Source organism: Rhinolophus sinicus, chromosome 1 (assembly GCF_057876585.1).
Source record: "Rhinolophus sinicus isolate RSI-liver-muscle chromosome 1, RSI-T2T, whole genome shotgun sequence".
Lineage (NCBI taxonomy): Eukaryota > Metazoa > Chordata > Mammalia > Chiroptera > Rhinolophidae > Rhinolophus > Rhinolophus sinicus.
In genome coordinates, this window is record NC_142501.1 from 202,385,731 (window position 1) to 202,410,807 (window position 25,077).

The 25,077-nt window shown below is 35.3% G+C and overlaps 1 protein-coding gene across 3 annotated transcripts in view; it reads right to left on the bottom strand.

The window, feature by feature from the left end:
• SLIT2 (slit guidance ligand 2) overlaps positions 1-25,077 on the bottom strand; it is a 331,024-nt gene that overhangs the window by 114,131 nt on the left and 191,816 nt on the right. For all 3 annotated transcript variants that reach the window (XM_074321782.2, XM_019743903.3, XM_019743900.3), the window contains 4 exons: positions 20,756-20,827; positions 9,203-9,274; positions 3,570-3,641; positions 893-1,056 (listed from right to left, as the gene is read on the bottom strand). In XM_074321782.2, coding sequence (XP_074177883.1) covers positions 893-1,056; positions 3,570-3,641; positions 9,203-9,274; positions 20,756-20,827 — 380 coding nt within the window. The remainder of the gene's footprint in view (positions 1-892; positions 1,057-3,569; positions 3,642-9,202; positions 9,275-20,755; positions 20,828-25,077) is intronic.

The window sequence follows — 25,077 nt, forward strand, 5'->3', positions numbered from 1 at the left end:
AGGGAATTTAGTCAATAATATTGTAACAACTATGTATGGTGCAGGTGGGTTATAGACTAATTGGGGAGATCACTTCATAAATTATATAAGTGTCTAACCACTATGTAAATTGTATGAATGTCTAACCACCATGCTGTACACCTGTAACTAATATAAAATAATATCAAATGTCAACTGTAAGTGAAACAATTAAAAAAAAAGGTTAAAAACGATAATATTACACTTCTCGACAGTTGTTACAAGGGAAGTAAAATAAGTAAAAGACTTAGCTTGGTGCCTAAGCACATAGAAATAACTAAGTAAGTGTCACTTGTTGATATTTTACATAGCCCATATCTTATTTTTGTTTTCAGATTTTTGTTACTAGAGCTTGTAGTTCATCTCTTTTAAGTAGAACTGAACCACTAGTGTGTGTGTATGTGTGCGTGTACATGTACACACACACACACACACACACACACACACACACGAAAAGTATTTTGCAACTCTGAAACTATAGTTAGGTTACTTTTTGAATTTCCCACCCAAGATCCAGGATTAACTAATCATATTTCCAATTGTTAACATAAAAGTAAATATAAATGATTACTTAAAGGGAAAATAACGAATAACAAATAGAACTAAAATCTAGGGATTTCCTATATTTCCCCTGAAGTGAAAACTGAAAAGTCTTTCATCATGCCGTTGGTACGAGTAATCAGTAATTACCAACCATGAACAAATGTCTAGAACGTATTATTATCATCCCTAAAACAGAGGATTTCCATAGAGTGATTAGGGCACAATTGCACATGTTAGCGAGCAACACTGAAACCTTTAAAGCATGCATTTTTCAGTTTTCTTACACACAGCATTCAGTAATTCGACAACATAAAGGTTCTTTCTCCCTTACCACTGCAGACAAATTCTCGTTTTTGCACCTCAGCGACATTATGGCCCCTCAGATGGGATGGCCCCATACACTGAGTGTAGAGGCCCACCCGCGGCCTTTGGCGCAGCCAATCAGATAGCCAGGCCAGGTGGCAGTCGCAGTACAGGTTGTTGGAATGGAGTCGACTAAATGAGAGGAAAGAAGTTTCAAGCAAAAAACAGGTAATGGTTATTGCAGAACTTGGAACACTCTTTAGTAATACCACAGAACTTCATTTCTTAAAATATAAGTAGATAAAGCTTAGCAACTTCCAATCTAAATGTTTCTCTAAAATTAAACTAGTTTACAACCACACAATGAAGTTTCTCTTCTGTTACTTCTGAGTGAAGCAAATATACCGAAGCTTGAACATGAACATAAAAACCTTTTGCCTTTGTTCATTCAAAAGGGTGAAGAGAAATAAATAAGTCCATGGCAAATTGCTCTGCAGTCTAGACATACTGACAGCCAATCAGGGTCGGGGAATGTGGAGGCAAAGTGTAAGGTAGGGCTAGGAGGCCCGTTAACAGTTATCCCTCCCAGTTTGAATTATTAGTTCTGCCATTACTAGTATCTGCAGAAAACTGCTTGCAAAGTCTTTTTAGCAGGTCACTTTTCTTTTTTGCTCAACAAGACACAGTAATAATTCACTATAAAACACTCCTTTGACATCCGTATTCAGATTTCCTTCTTTTTGTTTAATATCAGAAAGAGGGATTAGCAGCTTTGGGCTCTTGGGGACCTCCCCTCAAAGAGTAGAGACTGAAATTAAAAGATATAAATGGCTGGGAGTGAAGGAATTAAGTGAACCCCCTGTGTGTTGGCAGGGAGCCACCCCCGATTGTGGATCTTTTCCAAGTGGCAAATAGCACTTCTCCATTAATAAAATATCAGACAAATGTATCCACTAAATTAGGTAAATGACTTCAAACTGGCTTTTATGTTTTCTCAAACTAAAGAAAAGGACATCCAAAGCTATAAATCAAAGCGTCATTCCCAGAATCATCTGTGACATAGTAATACCATTTTAGCCCTTTTTAGCTGATGTGCTCAATTCTAACCCAATAACAGTAATGGATATTAAGACATGGAACTCAGTCCAGAAAGATAATTAGACCATAAAAATGGAATTTTAAAGTAGCAGCGATAATATAGAATAATGAAACAACCAAAGCAAGGGGATTTAAAGTTAGATGACTCTTTTACATTATGGAACCGACAGTCTTGCATCAAAACTAGACAGCATGCCACAGGACAAAACAGCTACAATTTGGGAAAGTGGGAAGACCTCTGGCTCAGTTTGCACGGAATCAGAGTGGCATCCTTTGGAATCCACATATCACTTTCCACATAATTGTTTTCTAAACATTTCCATCTCAGCCAAGCGCATTACAACGATTCAGTTACATGTGCACAAACTTGAAATACGAAAACAATACAAAAATTTAAACACCTGCGTAGTAAGACAAACTGTAGTGGATTTGTACGAGAAAATAAGGAACACTATCAAAAATGCAGACGATGGATGATTTTACAGTCTAAGTGGCTTTATTTTTGCAAGGAATGAAAGCTTGATCAAATTTTTGGTTTTTTTTTTTAATTAACTAAAGTTAATGAGAAACCAATTTCATCAAGTATAGTTTGAGTGAACTGGGCTGTTAACGTGGTCAGATTGATCTCAATCTGATGGCCCCAAGAAAACAAAATTTAGTTATGTCTCCATACTTTTAGCATTTTTTTATTTTGGTAAATCATAGTCCAAGGAGATGTGAATGATGGATTATTGTATTTTAGTGAGAAAAAAATAGCACTGAAAGAGCTGGCAATTCAATTGATTTTTCATTAAAAAGAGAACATATACGTAATGTTTCCAGTTGTAAGCTATTGTAAAATAAAAAATATTTTGAAAATCTAATCAAAATATATGTATCCTACTGAAAAAATACGTACTTTTTTCAAGAAGTCCACTGTTTTTGTTATATTTCCCACCATTTCTCACATACAGTATATGCTATAAATTTTTAGGTCCAGATGATTCTGAAACCCAGTTAAAATTAGATTTATCTTCAAAAATGCTTTAACTAAATATCCCCACCCTGGACCTTAAGCATTAATTCTTCTCCAAAAGAAAAAAAAAATAGTATCAAATATTTTATTAGAGAAGTATTTTTATTGACCTAAAATATTTCAATGTCCATCTGTAACCCCTGTAAAGATATTTTTAAATAGAAATGCTGACACAACCTTAATTATAGAAGCACTAGAGGGTTATACAGTCATTGTACATTACAAAGAACGTTGGAGAGCCAGTTTAGCTTTATTAGGTCTGCTTGACGTACAGTAATAAAATCATAAAGATTTACCATTTATCATTTCTGACAGCCAATCAAGGAATCGTCCATTTCTTAATGAAATGTGACCTCCACAGTAGCTCAAAATAAATGTCCCCCCCCCAAATTTCTCATAACACATATCATTTAAAAGAAAGCTTTCAAGTTTTCAGAATAGTTAATTTACTAAAAGATCATATCTAGAACTTTAAAAAAAAGTGGACTGCCTCCCAATGAACAGTGGTCCTGTTCACTGCTCACAACAAGAAGTACTTAAAGGAAACACTTAATTGATTAAATTGAACTTTATATATATTGTGACTACTTACAAAGTCCTAAGTTTAGGCATATGATTGAAACTTGCCACAGAAAGTCTGGTAATGTTGTTATTGTTGAGAGTGCTGTAGAATTAAAAAAAAAAAGAAGTTAGAAATTTTAGATGTGAAATTCATTAATCATAGATAATAGAGAAAACTTCTAGTGGTTATGTTTATACAAAAAAAAATTACCTGGTAGAACAGCATAAAGAGTATACTATATTATAAACAAGATGATAAATAAATTTTGTACTTGAACGTATTATTATGCATTCAGTTTTATCAAATATTTATTACATATGTATGGCTTTAGACATAGTATCTTTGATTATATCCACGTTGCTTTATGAACCCTCTGTATGCATGCATGTCTATCTGTGATATTGGTTAAGGAATGAACATAAGACAGTCACGATTAAGAAATTAAGCAGTTACATTTCCTTAGAGGGGTAGCATGTGTAATTAGTACTATGTCTATGAGTAAATGAACATATTTGAAATCTCCAACTGAAATTTCACAGCGATAGCACAGAATCAGTTCTGGCAGGTCCTGAAACAGAGTCCTGCTAATTTTTCTTTACTGTAGACATCAGCCGCTGTTGCCATTTGAGTAGTAAGAACGATATCAATGTCTATTTGGTTCCTGTATTGGGTGGGGATGAAGTGACATAATGTAGCAGTGCATTAAACAATTAATATTTTCTAACAGTTTTTAGTTGCAGCCACATATCCTGTCCTATTTCTAGTGATATGTATTAGTGATCATGGTTTCATGAAGATTGAGTCAGAAAGATGGATGGTCAAAGGAAATATGGTGAAAATAAGTAGAATTCTTGCTTGGTTCAAACTGTTTCTACTTTTCCCTAACATAAACTTTGTTAGTTTTATTGTTATTATTATTTCTACTACTACTCATTCATTCATCTAATATGTCCTGCATGGCTCTTATTTTTATGGTAATATGGAATATTATAAATAAGTCAGGCATAAAACCTGTCTTAAAATAGCACATAATCCAACTGGTGAGATGAATTACATAAGTTACAAAAACTTAGTGAGATTAAGAAGAGGCTTTTTTTTCCCCTTCAGAGAAGTCTGGTTGTGACAAGAAAGTGAGAAGACAGTTATCCCAGGGGCATGTGAGAATAGTATGGAAGTGGAAAATTATTCTAGCATATAGAAGTTACAGTAGAGTGGTGACTTAACAGAGCAAATTGCTGAAGAGGCAAGAAAGATGGGCTCAGTGGCCCAGGTGGCAAGTTTGATATTGGAGAAAGGTTTGAATTAGAGGTTGCAAACTGACTTGCCTACAGAGGCTAGACAGGAAACAAACCTGAGAAGCAGGATGAATATAAAGGAATGCAATGGGGAAGAGATGGAGAGGAGGAGACAGACAGCTGGGAACGAGGAGGACCTTGGTAAGCTAGTGATGGTATTTTCTGTTTTAGCAGCTAGTATTCAGCTCCAATGGAAGGCTGCTCTTCTATCTATAATGGAAGGCTGCTGAACAATCTGATTTTTTTAAAGAGAAGCTAGAGATGGAAATTTTTTAGATCAATCCTCCTAATTTTTAAATACTGGCAACTAACTCAAATATTTCAGTGAGTCTGTGGGTCAAGTCCGTTTGGGCTAAGCAAGGGCCATTTGTGAGGCCATGTTTGGCCAGCTGGCGGCTGCAGTTGTTAATGGTGAGAGGTGGGTATTCAAAGGTTGAGGGATTAACTTAAACTTCTCAGTAAAGTAGGGCACAACAGCTATGTATCTAGAACACACACTGACTCTCTTTACTTTCCAGTTTGCAATGTATTGAATGATGTAAGAACTAATCCAAGTGATGTGGATGAAGTCACATAAGGAAAAATCCCCATGCTATGAAGGACCTATAATGCACTGAATTGCCTGGCTCATGTTATCTAAAAGCCTGTGGCATTTTCCTTGTACCCAATTGAAATGAGATTTTTTTTTTCAAACGCCATTAAAATATATCCTGATGTTTGCACTAAAAGGTTTCACTTCTCAAAGGGATTTGCTTTCAAATGACCCCTGTTCCCACCCTCAAAATTTATGCTGAATTTATACAGTGAAAATCTTCAAAGTACAGAGTATACTAAAATGTGACTTTGGGGATAACATTTTTTGAAGTCATTCCCATGCAGCAGACCCACAATAATTTTGAACTATAATTTCTTATTATTCCAAACAAAAGAGAGTTTTATTTAATGCTGAAGCTGGTGGTTATCAATTTGAGGTCTTGTCTCAAAATGTTAGTTTGCATAAGGCAACTGAAGAAATAAATCATCTTAGTATTTTTGTTTAGTATTGATACTGGCAAAGCAACATTGATACAGATATTTGGTGACAGAGCAAATATGTGGAACTAGTGAAATAAGGTTATTTAAAAATTAATGATACATATGTGTTAATTAGACATGACATGTATATGTTATGGTCATGATCCATTCCTATTCTGAAACAATGAGAATTTATATGTTGTACTTCTTTATTTGTGAACACTTTTTCCTATATGAAAATCTATTTCTATGTTCAACCTCAAGATTTTCTCTTTGCAAGGAGAATATAATCTTATACAAAGGCCATCCTGGTGTGTAAATACAAAATGTTGGTCTTGGTAATCACGTAGACTCTCTCAGAGTTCAATATTGATTTATTTTTTCTTATTCCCTTAGTGCCAAGCATAAGATTTGGCAAAGAGTCTGATATTTAATGGATATGAATCACTGTTTCAATTCAATTAAATTAGACCCATCCTATAGAAAAGAAAAAGAAAATAAACTATCCAAAACTGGCAACTCAAGGGCTATATTTCATTTCTGAGTCTAGTGTCCAAAGAAAAAGAAAACACTGGTATGGATTCAGTGTCCAATGTTATTTTTGAGATGGTATCTTCACATTAAGAAATAAAAAAAGTTCTAACTCCTACCAATCACAATTCTACAATAAGGCCATGAATGTACACGTGATAAACTGCTTCTTTTCTTTCATCTACCTTAACTTTTCCTTCTTGAACTTGATTCACTCTTTTAACCTTAATATACATACAATCGTGACTAATTTTTATCAATGGCCTGGAATGATTCCTCCCACCTTCTTCTGTTTGTCCTCAGTATATTCTATATTCATGAGTGGCCCATGGAATTAAAATTTCTAAAAATCTAAATCACAGGGAATCTGAAATTTAAAATGATGTGCAAATTAATGCCTCTTCATTATTTCCACATAATGAGATGATATATCCTAAAGAGTTATGAATGGTAAAAGTAAGCAAAACAGAGAACTTTCTTTCTGAAACCCTTCAGAAGATAACTGTATTAAAAAAGACTCCTGACCAAATGTTTATAATAGGGGAACTTCTGATTTATTTGGCAAGAGATTTGGGCTTGATAAATCCCAGACCTTTCAGTGCTTCATCCAATGTTGCATTAAATTCTTCATCAACTGATTTCTCTAAAAGTTGTATGAATTATGAGAATTTAAACATTAACATACATTAAAAAATGTCTACTTGACTTTATAAAATTTTAATATAAAATAGTTAAGTCATTTTGAGAGAAATTTATATTTTCTTGTATCTTGTGCTAATTAGCATTTTTTTTTAAACAAACAAACTCTGACCATAATAGATCTCTGTGAGACCTATGTACTAGGTCCTCAAAAAAGTTTCTAACAATTTAGTTTTTAATTTTAATTCCATGAACCGTAAAATGTCACTCTTTAGTGTGTTTATGATAGTGGGTCTGCTCAAGTCACTTTTTAGACATTTTGCTACCATGACAATCAAAATGTATGAGGTGATTCTGTTTTTATGATTTGAATGCTCTCTCTCCCTCCCTTCCTTTCTTTCTCTGTCTCTCTCTCTCCTCCCCTCCCTCCCTTTCTCTCCCTTTCTCTCTCTCTAATACACACACACACACACACACACACACACACACACACACAGTGCTCACACTCTATGTACTCAATATATACTCAATATTATATATACGAATTATTCTATATCTAATAAGTATTTAAGTTCATTTACTTAATAACAAAGTACTTTATGGAATTTTAAGTCATCCAAAATACTCAGCAAAATTTCCATAAACTGGTATCATTCATATTCCTAGTTAGGAGCACTGAGTAATAATTTTTTTGGCTTGATCAGTTCCGTTCAATTAAACAACACCTGTGGGAGTCTCTTCACATACAAAGTTTCATGGCACTGACTATGGTTTTGACATCAGACTACTATCATGAAATCATAGTTGGATCCTAATTGTTCTGATTCTGAAACAGCGTCAGTGAGCTTTGCATATTAAAAAGGACTCTGGAACACAATTTACAAAGTGGCCTTATAACTAAAATGTGTATGATAAGCACTTTGAATATTTTTTCCTATAGAAAAAGTTAGACTGTTATCAAGACAGAAACAAAAGTGACTTCTCATGTGATTAGAAAACAGTATATGTTCTTATAATATAATTTATCTCAATCAACTCATTCTTCCATAAACTTTAAAAATAATAGCACATCATGCAGCTAGAAATTCTACTCAATTATTCTACACAGTTAAAACCAGAATCGTATAGAAAATTGACTAAAATAAGCCATTCTAGTTGAAACATTAAACTTTTTTTCAGAATTACATTCTGTTTCTCAAACTCAATTTATAAAACAATGGAATCTTCTTTTTTTTAAATTAGAATTTCATGATTTCTGGATAACTTTTACTTCATGGACTAAAAATCTCAAAATTCAAAACCTCTTCACATTTAATTCAATTTCTAAATAAATTGTTTCAGGGATGACCAATAGCATAGAAAATATCTTATTTGGGGGAGAAATTGAAAGTATATTTATGAAAATGTGACTCTTTGACTGGAAAAAGATTCTGGAATAATATAGGCGGCTTAAACGGCTTTCGTAACTCTAGTTTTCATTAAAACATGTTTATTAAAATTAATTTCATTAAAGTTATATTACTAAGTCAGAGGTCTGTAGGGATAACTCAGTTGCCTCTAACCAATTCTATCAGCCATGTCTACCCAGCAAGGAAAGAGAGAGGATGCCAATTATGAGTCAAATCCGTGTGTTGTGCTTTATACTAAGTCAGTGGTGAAAAAGGAACTAATGGGCGGCTTATGAAAATTAGAAAGTAGATTTCAAAACAACCTCACAAAGATGATGCTATCTGATTAAGAAAAGGGCATTTTAAAATTTTAAAACGTCTTTCCATTGCATAGCAACTACCAAATATACCAAACACATCAGCTACTAAGCTAATTTTTGTTGTTGTAATTTTTCCTATACAACTGATGTTATCTTGGTATTTAGCAATTCTAGGAATTCTCACCAATCCTGTGAATAAGAATATTTTACTATAAGAAGAAACACTTCAAGGACAACATGTGTGTAAACATGTGAGTGCCCTTATTAAATAGACAATTTTACCTAAACCTATAGATAGGCTATGCGAGGTTCTACACACAAACACATTTGCACTCTTCTCTGCCTTCACCACGAGTTATTTAAGGTATCTCTTTAGGAGACCATTTTGCCACTAGGTTAGCAGATAAGCTTCCACATTAGCACTCCCCAGACACAAAGCTCCCATGAGAAGAGTGAGAGAAATACACTGTACTTACAGCACTTCCAGGTCCCGGAGAGCCCTAAATGCCCCATCTTCAATACAGCTGATCTGGTTGTAATCCAGCTGCCTGTTAAATAGATTAGAAGAATATATGTAAAAGGCGGAAGACTGGCAGGGTTAAGGGAAAGGAAATCTCCTGAAGGGTCTAGGAAGCCCTGGCTGCACTAGCTGAAATGCTCTCACAAACACACTCATCTGCTTAAGAATGTCACAAGCCATTCTGGCCTCAGTGCCGCCACTGAAATCTCTTTTTGTTCTGAACTGTCTGTGCAAATAGCAGCCCTTGGAAAGCTCCTGTAAATAATAACTGCACCTTATATTAAATGCCATAGGAATGCAATTTCATTACATCAAGAAAAGCTATCCATTAAGAGCTTTCAGCGTCATCTTGCTGAAACAATTTCATTAAGGTAAAGGACTGTAAATCACTTAATGTCACATGCACCCCCTCAGTGACCTAACAGAATCCATTTATCAGAGAAGCCCAGCTGCATGTTAATTTCACTATCCTTGGCAAGAAAGAGCAAGACTACTTTTAGGTTTTCTCCTTTTAAAAGCAGTTTTCCTTCGAGAACTCCAAATCAAGAAAGAGAAAGGAGGTCCCATATATCTCCCTGCTATTCCCAACGAATGATACACTTTAGAAAGCTAGAAGTTGTTCTGTATTAAGCTTCATTCTTCTATAATTTGCATTGTTTATACCCGGATTCTCTGCACCGTACATATGGCACATTTTTCAGTTAAGGAACTTCCTGAATTATACCACCCTCCAGAAAATAAGTTTTTAAAGTGTTAATTTTTTTTTTTATTTTCTCAAAGATGCTAATTTCAGCTCAAAATACTACAAAATATATACTGCAGCAACATCATTAAAACACCTAAATATATAGATGATGTATTACACAATTACATAGTTGAAACCTATATAATTTTACTAACCAATGTCATCCCAATAAATTTAATTTAAAAGGAAAAACCCTACCGAAATCCGTGGTAAAAAGTTTAAAAGCTGTATCAGCTCCTTCAAAATAACACAAAATCCAAACAAATGAATCTTTTTTCTGCAACACTCATTTAAGTACTCATTTGTTAAAATTCAAAGATGGGGGGGGGGGGGAAGGACTGTTCCAAACTTAGTTAAGTCTGCTTTTCCCTGCCATTTGATTTTGGAATCAAAATTTCCTATTCATATGAAGGAATTTACTTGGTTAAAACAAGCTAGCAAAGTACTAAATCCTATCTGTATTTTTTTTTTTTTTTTTACAAATAAGCAGTTGTTTAAATCTAGTTGCTTGATGCTTCACGTTATTATTATTATTATTATAGTAAAGAAAAAAGTATTTTAATGCTTCACTTGAGATGGAAAACGGAATGTCTGATGAAATAGTCAGAGGAGTTGTTTGCTCTAAAAGCAGAGGTACGGGGCTAAGACTGTGATCATCACACCAATGAATCTTGCCCTTGTTTCAAGTTTAGAATTCACCGAAAGGGCTCAGTGACATCTGGGGTCTGTTCTTAAAAAAAAAAAAAAAAAAGCTGTTTAAACATTTCCATGGAAGAGCTGTTTCTCTCATAAGACAACTGAATAAAGGTGCAACGATTTAATCCAGAGGGACCTCTTCAAATTCCTTACTTTAGAATTATGTACATAGAGAATGTCTCATGAAATATACATCTCATTTTTAAGAAGGTCTCTAAGGGGACACAATCGCACACGAGAATACCTTCGTGTCATGCAAATGATACAATCTAGGACATGCGATGGAAAAAACGGCGAACCCTAAAGAAGATACAATTTTATTGCTTTTATAAACTAAAGCTTTCCCCAACTAATAGCTACCATTCCTGCTACTGTAATAACCTAAAGCATTTCTATGTATTGGAAAGCAATGCAGAAGTGCAGTTTTATTTTCTAAGAAAATGTTTAAAGCCTCATGATAGAATACGGCTGCTGCGGTTCCAAGAAAAACAGTTACGTTCTTGAGCACCTTTGATTTTTACGGATTAAATTCATTTAACAATTAAGTTAATAATCTTTTCTTACTTTAAAGTGGTAAATATATATCTACACTACGATTCTGTAACCTCTTGAACAATTTATCAAAGCCATTTGAATTAGTACAATGGCAGGAAGTGTTACCCTTGACACACTACAAAAGAGAAATTGTTTCCAGACAAATTGGCAAAATCTTTTAATGCTATCAAATTTGCCTAATGCAGTCCCCAGGTTAATCTGTAAGAGGGTGAGCTGTATGTTTGCCCACATCTTAATATCCTTAGCTGTCAATGGATAAGTCAGTGCTGACACAGCTTCTTTTAAATCATGCATACTATACACAAAGGAAGGCCCCAGCATGCTAGAAAGCACTCAAGCAAATCTCGTCCTACGAGGGCTGAAAGGCAGATTACCTTCCGTCTACCACCAGAAGTTGAGATGCTGCCGGAAACTTCGGTAATTTCACCCGTCTTTAACATTGCTCGTGGTTACATGCTTCTGATTCTTAGCAGAAATCTAACCCCCTTTTGGTGCTAAAATATTAAGAAGATTTGGCTCTCAGAGAACCAAAGTTTTCCTTAGAAGTTTTCTGAATGCCATCATATTGCAGTCCGTGTATCTTCTGAGAACAACGCTCTTTTATGAAAAAGTTACTCGGATGAAAGGACAATCAAAGTCCAAATGAATCACTTTTTCATCAATTGGTGGATTTTGTTCTATTCACAGGAATGTTTGTAGAAAGTGCTGTGCCCACATTCTTAGTCATGAGAAAATTTCTCTGCATAAACCTCCATTTGTCTGCATATGGTTCAAGATAAACAGTGTCAGAACTATATAAAAGCGTAATTAATTTCAGGGTTTCTGGACTATTTTGCTGCACCTTGTTTCTCTCACGCCGCTCACTTCTCCCACCACTACCTTTCAAAGCCCTGGGCACTTCTGCTTTCTGTAAACAGGAAAGGATCTGTTCTCAGCCATGCATTTAGTGACAGGCTGATCCTGTTTAGATGTGATTTCCAATTGTGCCATGAAATTATTCTGAGTTAAGGAATTCGGAAGAGGCAAGTGGGTTTTTTTGTTTGTTTGTTTTCCCACCACTTCTCCAAAAAGTAATGATACAACAATTCAGCCAGACATAGGGTAAAAATGTGTTGGTCTCTGGATAAAGGCACAAGGTACTTAGGAGACAACTTCAGAATCCTTTCCTGGCACGAGGGCCATCTCTGTGGGGGAAGCTAGCTAGTGCTTTTCTTATTTTCTGGGGAGAAAGAATGGTAGAGGCAGGTAGTATTATCGGGAGTTTCTTTCAGACCTTCAGCAGACATATCCTAGCCCAGACTTTTGTGCCGTCGCCTCCTGATCCTCTACTTCCAAGCCTCCTTCTGTTCAAGTTCCAGATCGCCGCTCCATCGGATCCTCCACTGTCCTCGTTTGTAAGTGTATTTTGAAGCAACTGCTCTATCTCTAATTTCATGACAACGACAATATTAAAAAGAGTAGAGCGTCTTCAAGATCTCTGTCAGCATTAACCTTCACTGATTCTCTTTTCAGTGATAACTGCTCTGATGAGCTAAAATAACTCTAGACCACCCGTTTTCATTTTTCCTCCTACTGGCAAGTTCAGTCTTAGAGGATGCAGTGTGTCTTTATTAAGAGATGTTCCCCTCCAAGCCTCACACGCGTAAAATAGCTAAAGCGGATCTGTTTTTTTTAACACTAAAAATAATTTAGCCTAGTTTCACATTCTGATCAATTCTCGGTATGAGAGACACTATGTAATATTGCTAATATAAGTTTTTAAAATAGATATATTAAATGACAAAATGGTGAGAAAAAAAATTTGCTGACTTGGCATCTTGAAATACAGTTCGAAACATTGCATTCTGTTACTTTTAGGTTTTTTCCAGGGATTTCCTTTCTTAATTTTTCAAAATTTGGATACCATACTATCTTTGAGTTAAACATATAAAACCTATCTCCCTGAATTAACTTTACTTGGTTTTGTCCTTACCCATAGAAAATTCATATTTCACTGCAGCATCTAAATGATAAAATCTTATGACTAGTTGATTTTTTTGTAAGAATTAGAGCACCATAAACTATACTTAACTCTGAAACAATACTGAATATAAACAGTCTTTAATAATTTCTAAGCTAGGCAGTTTCTCTCAATGTCTCAACAAAATTTTTAGGACTATGCTCTGGTTTTCCATTTTTTGTTGTTGTTGTTGTCTTTTTAGGTACTAGAAATAGAAGTTTAGTTGATATTCATAGTACTATTGTGAGATGGCAAACTCCAAAAATTTAGGTGATTTACAATGCATCAAAATGATTACGATCAATATGAGGGAATAACAACATTTTGCTATTTGGTAATACACTTGATAAGACATATAAATGAAACATGAGAAAAAGAAAAATATGGGCATGATCTATTCTATTTCTTGTCTTGCGTGTATAAAACTCAAGACAATACGAATGCTCAAACATATAAATCTTATACAAATCACGATTGTTTAAGAAGTAATCAAGATTTAAGTTATAATAGAAGCACAGAAGAATATAAATTGACACATATAAATGAACACCCTAGACAGAAGTTTCAGCAACTATATCATTTCCCTCAGCATAAAAGCACATCGGTGCCAACCTGGGTAGCAGTGAAGAAAACAACCAATGCAAGGACTTTTCCGAAGAACGCAAAATAATTTATGTTATTGGAGAATTTAACCCTTTTGCAAACTTTCCAGCAACTTTTTGTTTTTCTCATAGGAATAAAGAATTTCAGTTTTTATTAGAATAACCTATGGTATAAAGTTACATCCACTTGATAATTTATTGGGAAGAAACAAAAGGTAACTCTAAGAGAAGTGGTAATAGAAAGTGGAGGAAAGACAACTAAGTTGACCTTCATGTTCTAGTAACTCTAAGTAAAGTAATTGAATGTGATAGAAACTGAAACTGACAATAATTGCTAACAATTATAATTACTGGACATGCGATCTGGTTCAAAACATCCACAGAGACATCCAAGCAGACTCATCTACCTAACCCCATCAGCTAGGCTACTGAGCCGAGAAGGGTTATTACTGAAATAGAAGCTCAATGGGATGATTGGGCCAACGAAACATGCAGTGTTTTTATGTATTAATCCTATAAACCAAAAGTAGAATTAACATTATGGGCTATGTGAACCCAGGGATGTTTTCTAAGCACAGACATTTTGAACAGGATCAAATATCAAGGACCAATTGGCATGAACCTCATGTCCCCATGGATGTTTTGGACAGCAGCAGATGTCCAACAACGGTGTTTATTGAATGCATAGCAATTACAGAGTCTGTATATATGCCATCTCACAGTTCCTCACTTGAGTAAAAAGTATTATCATCTTGATTTTATAAATGAGAAAATGAGGCTAACAGAATTCCAGTAACTTATTCAAAGAAGGTAGTAAATAGTTGGTGAAATCTTGATTCAAATTTAAATCTATTCATAAATGAAGCCGCCACTCAATACACAAGTGGCTAGGGAAACACATTCAGGAGCCATTCATTCTGCAAATTGGGGTTTCAAATCTCTGATGGCCAAGTTTCAAGGAAGAAGCCAGCAGATGAAGAGTGATACAAAAATTCAGAGAAGGAAGAGATTCTTAGGCTGAAGCAGTCATGTGTGAGGGTGGGGGAAAAAAAACTGAGCCTTAAAAAAATAGGTAGAATCCAGAAAGGTAGGAAAAAATGGCTACGGTGGACAGAGAGTCAATCCAAGAACAGTTGTAAACAGAGGCTTTACAATGTTCACAGTAAATGTTCACAAGCGTAAGACCATTCAGGCTTGAGCAAAGAGCTTGTGTGCAAATTCAGGGAGAGAGGGGCTAAAAACCTGGGTGGAAGCAAGAATGTTAGGACTAGTCAGAATATCTAATGAGACTAGATGTTTTGCATTCAATAAAAGTCACTGCTTTCTCAGGGAAAAGTCTATATCCTCACTGACCCTATAGGAATATAGAACTATTCTGCTGTATCCCTAAGTTTGCCATAACACCAATAAGAAAGTGTTCTTTTAGAATAAACTGAATGATTTGAACCAGGTAGTTATGGAGTGAGCAACACTTGGTGCAAACAAATCTGTCTGCAGTGTTAAAATTATCTAATGAGATCATAAACTGGAGATCAAAATTCAATTAGCAGACTACTGTACAGAGGAGCAAAGTGAGGCTGCTCAGTGCTGGGGAAGCAAGTAACCTAAAGATTTGTCCTGTTTCGAGGACAACATGGCAGCCACAACAAAATCATGCCAATTCCTACTTTATACATATATGAATTGGATTCCCAATGACTCAGTCCGTTGTTCTTGTGTTTTATTTGTTTTGTTTCCGAAAATGTTTATGAAGATATATTATATAGATTCACTTTTACCTGAGAGAATGCCATCATTGAAGAAAAAAATGCTAAGGCACCAGGGAGACAAAGCAAAATGCAAAGTTGGAGAGGTTATTGGCAGCAAACTTGACCACAGCTGTTGGAGATGATCACAATTCAGTGTGCTTTTAGAGTGAGTGCAAACCAGGCAACTTACAGGACCACGGACAGTTCCCAAGGTACTTTCGAGTGGCATCTGCCACTGATCTATTTTACATTCAAGTACGCAGGCAGCCACTGGTTATCCCTTACGTCTACATAGCCTTCAGGGTGTTAAGGGGAGCTTTCGCCTTCAAAATATGAAACTCAACTTAATTTACTCTCTATCTAAATGAAGAATTATCTCTACAGGTTTGTTCAGAGGGGTCTATGTCCCACTGATCTTTAATCCAACACTAAGGATAGCAGGCCCCTTGACTGAGGAACCAACTTCCCCTTCAAAGTCTCTCCAGCCTCAACTTATTGAAAACACTCTAGGAAAGAGCTGGGGGCCTTAAAAGTTACAATTTAAGTTTGGTATCAATTGATTTTATTTTTATGGTCAGTATGTAATAAGTATGTAAGTATTACAAAAATGTAATAATCTAAACATGAAAACTAGTTGATTACAGTAGACATTTTGCAATTATGACTTATTTTATATGACAAAGTGAAAGTAAGTCTTGCATTTACATGGAAAATATGTAATCACAACAGATAAACTCTCCTGTTTGCCAAATCTCCTTATTGATAATAATCATTGCATCCCAAATCGGTTGATTTGTTTCCTAAAAAGTCATGTCATACATAATTGCTAGCCAAACGATACCATGACTTAGTCAAGGAGAACCAAGCTAGATCATCTTGTAACTTAAACCCTTGTCTATAAATTAATGTATGTAAAAGAAAAGAAAAGAAAAATATAAATATTTTCCCTAAGTTATTTTTTTACCAAGAGGCAGTTTTCCTAGGAAACGATGGTAAGGCTCATAATAGATGTAGGATTAATGGATTCTCAAAAATGCAAGCGAAGGAGTGTATTTATTTATGAACAGTAAAAAGTAAAGGTTGACTGGAACACGGAGTACATTCTGAGGGTGTGCTGCAAAATGAAATTAGAAAAAAAAAGCAGGTGTGATTTATATTACACAGTATATCTTAAATAATGCGTGTTGAAATTTAATTATTTTAAGTATCTGCCTCGAACTCACAAAGAAACTAATGGTTTCTCGAGTTTGCTTTTGTGCTGTGAATAACAACTAGCAATCTACTTAATTTTTAAGATCATTTATTCATACTTTTTTTTTCATTTAAATCCTGGGATAACTATAAGTAGGAATGGTTTCTCATAAGTACAAGTGACTTTTGGAGGATTTTTATACTCATAAAGTACTTGCTTAGAGAATAAGCTTGCAAGTCTCAGTAATAAAGCAAGGTTTAATTTGAATATTCTCCTAAATTATTCAATTAAATGGAAACACCTCATAGATCCTTGATAAAAAATAAATAAATGAAAACAGTAGAACATGTCTTTGTTCAAGATTTGATCAGGAGGCAGAAAAGGCTTTGCTACATCAATGTTAAATATATTAAATATACATACACAAAGTTTATAAAGAAAAACAGTATAAACGTTGACTATCATTTTGGTGAGGCATCAGTGGGTAATGATATGGTATCAATACTTTAATTCATACTTGATTGGGGAGTTTAAAAACACAGATGCAAATCCTATGGAAAAGTGCTGCCAGTGACAATTATAAACACTATAATTTAGTTGATATTTTAATGTGATCTTGTTATTCTCAAATCTCACCATCTAAAATGTCAGGAAGAAGAAAGTGGTTTCAGTTGCAGCTGCAGAAAATTAGGTAACACAATAAAATATAAAGCGTTTTAATCTGGTTAAGAAATTAATAGAGAAAAACAAAAAAGTTATGGGACATCCTCCCTGGAGATATTTAAGAGCAAGATAAATGTCCATCTGCCTAGCATAGCTTTAGTGTGGTTTGCCTGGAGGGAGAGGAATAAGAGCTGCTAATTTGCAAAATTTCCACAGCATCAGTTTCATGTTGTCAGGATGCTGCCTTGAGCATATTTAGCCAATCCACGAGATTAAAGCAAGTGCTTCCCATGGAAATCTTCTGATAACTGGAGTTAGCTCTGATTAAGGCCTGAACGAGGTAAATCCAATAAGCTTGCTACAGTGCATCAGACTGGGTTTTTAGTGCTCAATAAAATATTGTCTCGATGCAACTACTGCCCATATTCCTCTAGCCCAGCCTTCTTTTTTTCCCTCTTTTACTCCTAAATTTAGAACAGTAGCCATCATGGTACCACGCAGGATTGTCCAGATTGTAAGTGCATACCCTGGAATGATAAACAGGACAAAGCACTGAACCTCTCCTTCCCACACTGAATATTAATAATTCTAGTATTTGTGGATTTTTATGGAGTCATTACTTGACTTATGGTTGACAGTTTAATAATGATACGAATTGAAATTTACCCTCCGACCGAATATGTTTTACCAGATATCATTTTTAACTTTTAATGAGAAAACTAACTTCAGACAAAGCCCAATGAAATTGGACTATTTTGTGAACAATGTAGTTTGAATTATTTTTTTAATTACAGAAAAATGCCTTTTCCCTGTAAATTTCTATAAGATTGGAGCTCTGATTCTAATAAATTAAACAAGCCTTCAAATGCATTGTGGTCTTTCAATGTGGCTCTAATGTTCTTTCCCATTGTTACATGGAAGGCAATAAAAATAGTGGGGATAAATTCTAACTTTGTACAGCTTCTCTAATAAATTCTGACTTCCTCAATCCCACCTTACCACTACTTGCCAATACAAATACAAACCAACGTCCTCAAAGATGCCTTTACATTTTCTTTCAGGAACTCTTTCCTACAGCATTGCCCGATCACTTAAGCAATCCCTTTATGGCTTTCTTTCCTCAGTACCTATGACACTTAATGTCTTGTTTATAAATCAGGGTCTTGTGTATATGCATTTAGTGCTTTCTGATATAGTTTCTTTTTTCATTTTGTAGCTCCATGTCTACCTGGCCCAAAATAGCCACGGGTCAATCTTACCCATTCCTAATATTGCAAATCACACTATGTCCCAACTTTCCTGTCTTTTTATTCTACCATTTTCAAGACTAGCTTCTATCAGTTGATTAGTGACTACATGCAGAATGAAATAAGACATTCTATTTCATAGCATTTTAAAGGGTCTTTCACATATCGTCTTTCCCTAATAAGCATAACAAACCCACAAAAGTTGTTATTTTTACTTATAAAAGTGAAAACTAGGGCTTAATGAAGTTTACTGACTTGTCATGTCTACAAATCCAATGAATAGCAAAAGATTCTGAGACTACAATCCTAAACTCATCTCACTGTATATGTAATATTAATAACTGCCTTAAATTTGGGGGAAATGATGCATGTAGGGAAAATATTTTTTTAAATCCTGCTAAATCAGCATTGCATTCCTCACAGCACACTGGCTAAGATCTCACTGTTCTTTTGATCTCTAAACTTTTAAAATCACATTTTGAAGGATAAATGAAGAGGACATAATGAAGAATCCTTCCATGACCGGTATCCCATTCCCAAATGTATCCTTCAATATGGCAGAAGGATTACATACAGGCTTAGATTCCGTGAATATCTTTCCTAAGAAGTAAAAGCCACCTGTTTTAAGGATTTAGAGATAATACTATGGCAAGATTGTAAGTGCATTCCCAAAGGGTGGTAAACTGTAGCCATTAGTATCCTTTTGCAGTGACATATAGGCAACGTGAGTAGGCGCTACATAGGATTTTTATATTGTTCTGGCCAAACGCAATATACACAGGCAATTCTGAACACTCTACATCACTAAATCTACCTGAAGACTTCCCCAAACCCTAGCTAAAGATAAAAAGAAAGCAAGATCCTTTGAACATGTAAACACTCATAAAAACCTAGAGCCAGGATTTTAACGGCTGCACATGGCTATAACCATAAGCCTGTATGTTTCCGTCTTGACTTGTACATTTAAAAAGTACAAATTTAAAACAAAAGCCATTTACACTGAAGAGACGATGTAGAGGCCAGAACTTGTAGCTTTACAAACAGTCATCTTCTTTGACAAGGGAAAACATCTGTCTCACTCTTGCTACTGGAAAAATAGTGTTGGATCCCACCATGGCGAATCCTGAATATAAGTTAATTCTTGAAAAAGGCCTTGCCCTATGTATTACTAGGCTAAGAAATATTGAATTCCTGATAGTTAATCTCAGCACCCAGGGGCTTTTCTCCCCCTACATTTCAAACTAATATAAAGGTTAAGGAAAACATTTTATGTCCTAGCATTCACAATCAATCAAAACCATCATTTTCAAAGGCTAATATGATGTTTGAAAAATTATAAAGATGTATATTGACAATATTAGGATTGTCACTGAAATCTTAAATCTGATACGTACCTTCAGAGCTATGTACACTTACAAAAAACACTTCTACACAAGACACCCTATTAAAGATTTATCAAGGGAAAATACAGAAACGCAGTTTTCTTTTTCTTCTTTTTTTCTCTCTTTTTAAAGAAGGTTACACAAATATCCTTTCATAAAGATATGAGGGGGAAAAGATGTAAGAAAAATATTCACAGAAAGGGAAAGGCATAATTTTCCTATTTTCACACTTTTGGCATTTAATGAAAATAGTGATCTAAAAGCTATTTTCAAAAGCTGTAGCTCTAGGCTACAGGTTTGTTCAAGAAGAAAATATTATCTACTCTTTCCAGAAAAAATAGCTTAAATTCTGCATATCTAATAAATACCCGATAACAACTGAAAAAGGAGTTACTGAGGTAAGCTGACAGTAAAAGGGCAGAAAATACATTGTAAATAGCTTTTAATCAAATCACTTCTTTAGATTTAACAAGATTAATCACAAGGTTTGAAGAATGAATTTGGTAATAAGTTCAGATTCAAGACATCTTCTAAATGAGAATCTCTTCAGGTAGCTTGTGCAAACAATATAAAACTTATTGTTACAAGTTCTCCTAAGCAAACATAAAGATACATAGGGCTTTCATTATTTTTTGTGACAATGCAACATAAATTTAACTTTTAAGAAAAAAAATACTTACAAATTTTTAATGTCAACTGCTCCACGGAAAGCCTTCCTTGGAATTGCCTGAATTTGGTTTTCACTGAGATCACTAAAAAATAACAAAAAAGAAAAAGATAAAGCTATAAAGTATTTATAATTTATTTTGATCAATTTCTTTGAGAAGTGATAGAACTTTTCTAAAAAATACTGAAAGGATCATAATGAAAAGCATTAGATGCAATTTCTAATACAGACATTTTATATTTCTAATATAAATTAAAAGGTTGGACTAAATGGTTTCTTGAAGTATATTTCCAGAGCTTTAATTTCATAATAAATTATAAAATATGGTCCTCTGAAATTTAAGAGTTGATTCAATTCTGTATAATAAAATATTTATTTACAACAAATAGCGAATTGTTCATAACTCAATTGCAAGGGGTTCTAAAGTTTTAATACTTGATATATCTCAAACATCACCAACATAACTTATGAAGTAAATAGGAAAGCAGTCCATTTTGATGTCCTAGAGAAGAGAGGGCAAAAACTGATAAAACCTGGGCAGTATGATTAAGATTTCATAGCACTTAAAGTAATTTTGAAAATGGAACATGGCAGTACTGGACCAACAATAAAACCAACAGTTCCTGCATGAAATATTAACAGCAGGGTGATTTAAAACCTTCTTTAAATAATTCTATTATAACCATAAACACAGACTGTCTATATTTGCATTTTAATTTAATTGAGAAATACATTTTAATCACGGGGAAAAAAGCATTCTTTGAGTTGGAATGAGAAGTTAGTAAAAATCACTCATCTCATGAAATGGATTATTATTTTTCTTTCAGAGTTCAGATACAATTCCATGAGCACACAGTAATATTAGCCTTAACAAGTATGATATAAATACACAAGGAGAAATGCCAGTGAAAACAGAAAACGCTCATCTAGTTTGAGGTTGACACTACCACATAGCAGAGAGTTGAAAAATCAAATACATTAAAGTAACAATGATGTTAAAATTGTCAATAAAATTCTAAGATAACTGATGCTCACGAAGAAGGCTGATGCTACTAACCATGGCTGCACAGCTGATGAAAACAGAGCCATTTTCCAATGATGTGGAGGCATATTGGACGGATTTATCCACATCCTCTCTCCTGATGCTTCTTAAGACCAGAGCGTGGTGTTCACACACTCATGGCCACGCAATGGAGATAATCAGCGGATAGAAAGATTTAGTGTGTGGTCTTGACCTCATTTATACTTAACCTCATTAAGTTTCAAACAACTGAGATTTGCATTTATATCTCAATATTCACAATGTTCATATAAAAAAAGAGTTTGATAAGCAAATGTAAAGAAGTAAATGTTAGTCTATTTAAAGAGTAAAGGTCTTAACAAAAAAAAAAAAGAAGAAGCAGAAACACATATTATTTCAAAGGGTAAATTTATAATATGGGCTTATTTCGTAGAAGTTAAGGCAGCCATCCATTTCCTAAGCGACGTAGCTCTGCTACGTCAGTTACAACTATTATTGCTTTCAATAGTTCCAGTACATCCCTAAGAGGAATAAAACTTCATTTCCTTAAAAAAAAAATGCTTATTTCTCCAGATTGTCATTGATTGAGACTGACTTCCTTCCTTTGTTTAATCACATCGGGTTAAGAAAGTTTAACAATATATAGTTAAAAGCCTTGATGCTAGAAACTGTTCAAAGGAAGCTACCAAGCAGGGAGAAAGTAACGAGAAATACTGGAGAAAGAAAAATCAGAAAGTAATAAGAAATTAAGCGAGGAGAAAGATTGAATTCAAGTAAACTTGAATCTATAATGCTCCCTAAAAATGAACAATGGTGTTTTTACGGTTGTGTTTTGCTGTCAATTCAATGTTTTCTGACCACGTATTTTTTTTTTCTACTTCTCCTAAGACAAAGCCAGCTTTAGAGACTATGTAGGTGAATAAAAAGGGCAGAGATGTTTTCTTCAGATCTTGTCTGCTCCCCAGGCTCTGCAGTCTTCCCATCCAACCATCGGGAGCCCTTTCTTTTGCCACCTGCAGTCTCAGCTCTGCTCACTGGCTCGGCAGAGTTTTAACTAGGGTTATGGGCTCAAATGGGGAGATGGTGAGGTAGGAGGAAAGTCAGGGGGCTATTTTAGGTGGATCATAGAGACATCACTGAGGATCACTGAAATGCAGTCAGAACACTGTTCCTTCGAAATTTCAGTCCTTCTGATTACCGTAGGCAGAATTCCAGGATGGGGAAGGGTTTCATCCTGCTAACACTTACCCACCTTTTCTTTGTTTTACTAAAGAGTGAGCAACTGTCTATCTCGGAGCCTCCTTACTTCTGTAAGGCCAGTGGTTCATACGTGGCTGGACCCCTGAGTACACTGCTTCCCAGACTCTTCTACGAGGTCTCAGCTCTTATGCCCAGCCCACTCCGGCAGGCAATGTCAGCTGGAACCCAGGCCCTTTCTGTTAAGTAGGCCATGGTTACTCGTGAGAGGATTAAGAAACTTAACACATTCCAGTACCTACTGTATGCAAGAGTTAATGTTTTAAAATACTGTATTATCAAATTTGATCTTTAATCCCATCTTGTAAAGCTCTGACAACTACCTTGCAAAGTAGGTATTATTATCCTGGTTTTATAGGAAAGGAAACAAAGCTTGAGAGATATCAGGTATTAGTGCTAAATGATAGGACAGACTGCTCAAGTACATGTATAGGAAATACAGATAAATACTGAGTCAAGGTTTGGAGATTTCTAAAAGGGGTACCATCGGCTTGATCAAATTCAGTATGTCGTTCCTGGGAATTAGAACTTAAAAGGCTTTTCCTGAACTCATTCTCACCTCTGGTTTATATCACTTGCAAAATGATGGGTAAGGCTCTGTTAGAACCATGACTCCTATTTTCTACCTATAACCAAGTGGGGGTTAGACATTATCTCAATCCGACATCTATTTATTTAATACCTACTGTATGCAAGGCACTGGCGGTTGTTGCAAGGATTACCGAGTTGTGTAAGGCCCATTTCCTGGCTTTAGGAATTTTCAAATCCAGTAAAGATGAGGCAAGTAGCCAAATAGAAGGGTAAATGAAAGATTAATCCAATTACGGAGACCCTGGAAAGTGAGACAACAGGATAAGAAGAAAGGTAATATGAATGAGTCAGGATGTAAAGGCAGAGGGCAAGGTGAGGAGCAGCACTTCTAGCGAAAGAAACTGCAGAAGGAACAATACTGAGGTGGGAAAACGGCACTTTTGATGGGAGTAGCTTCTGCCGGTTTGTTTAGAAAGCATAACACGCAGTGGAGTGATAGGAGGCCAGAAGGAGAAATCAATGGTGTGCTGAGTAGACTTCTGGGTACCAATTGAGGAGGGAGGTCTTATTCCAGCAGACAATGGTGGGGACGGAAGGGTGGTGGCAGGAGCAAGACAGAAGCTCTTCCTTAGATAAGTTAAAAGTGGCAATGGGATTTTATGATGGATACCTGGGGTCAAAGACTCCTGTTTGGAAAACCACACACACGACTCCTATGCTACTTGGAGAAAGGGTAGAGAGCATCTCGAGCAATACAACAGCCATTAATACACTGCTTGCTTGCCGTGGGCCAGCTAATGGATAAGACATCTCTCACTGTATAGATAGAAAAGGTAGAGAAGATTAACAGTAGTATCAGGGATGCATGAAGAATCAAAAGTTAGAAGTAGACTGGTGCACATATGGATTAGGCCAGGGAGAGGGGAGGCAGAAGTGACTTTGAACTTAGATGTGGGGGGCCATTAACAAAATTGGAAAATCAGAAAAGCAATTTACAGTGTCGATTATAAGTTTGTTTTGGAAAATGTTCAATCTAGTTAGAGAGATGTGATACATATCACACAGTTTGATGACAACAAAGATAGTACATAGTAAGTAAAACACACAAGTGGTGTCTGAGGAAGGTGATCTGGATTAGAGAAGACTCATTAGGGGCTTGATGGATTTAGGACACTTTCAATCTTTTTGCATCTTGATGAAGATGATTGAGCTCAGTAATTCTTAGCCTCCAGTGTTGCGGGAGGAGTGCTAGGCAGTGGGTGGCAGGTGGTGGGTGGCAGGAATCCAAGGACAGAGGCAGCATGCCAGAGGAATTAAGAGCATAGGCTGCAGGCCTAGACTATCTCAGATTAAGTCCTAGTGCTGCCGTTTATTAACCATGTTACCTTGGGAAACGTGATTACCCTTTTCTATGTCTCAGTTTCTTCATCTGTAAAATAGAACAATAATAGTGTCTATCACATAAGACTATTAGGTGGATTCAATGAATTCATACTTTTAAAATGCTCAAAAAGTACCTGGCACGT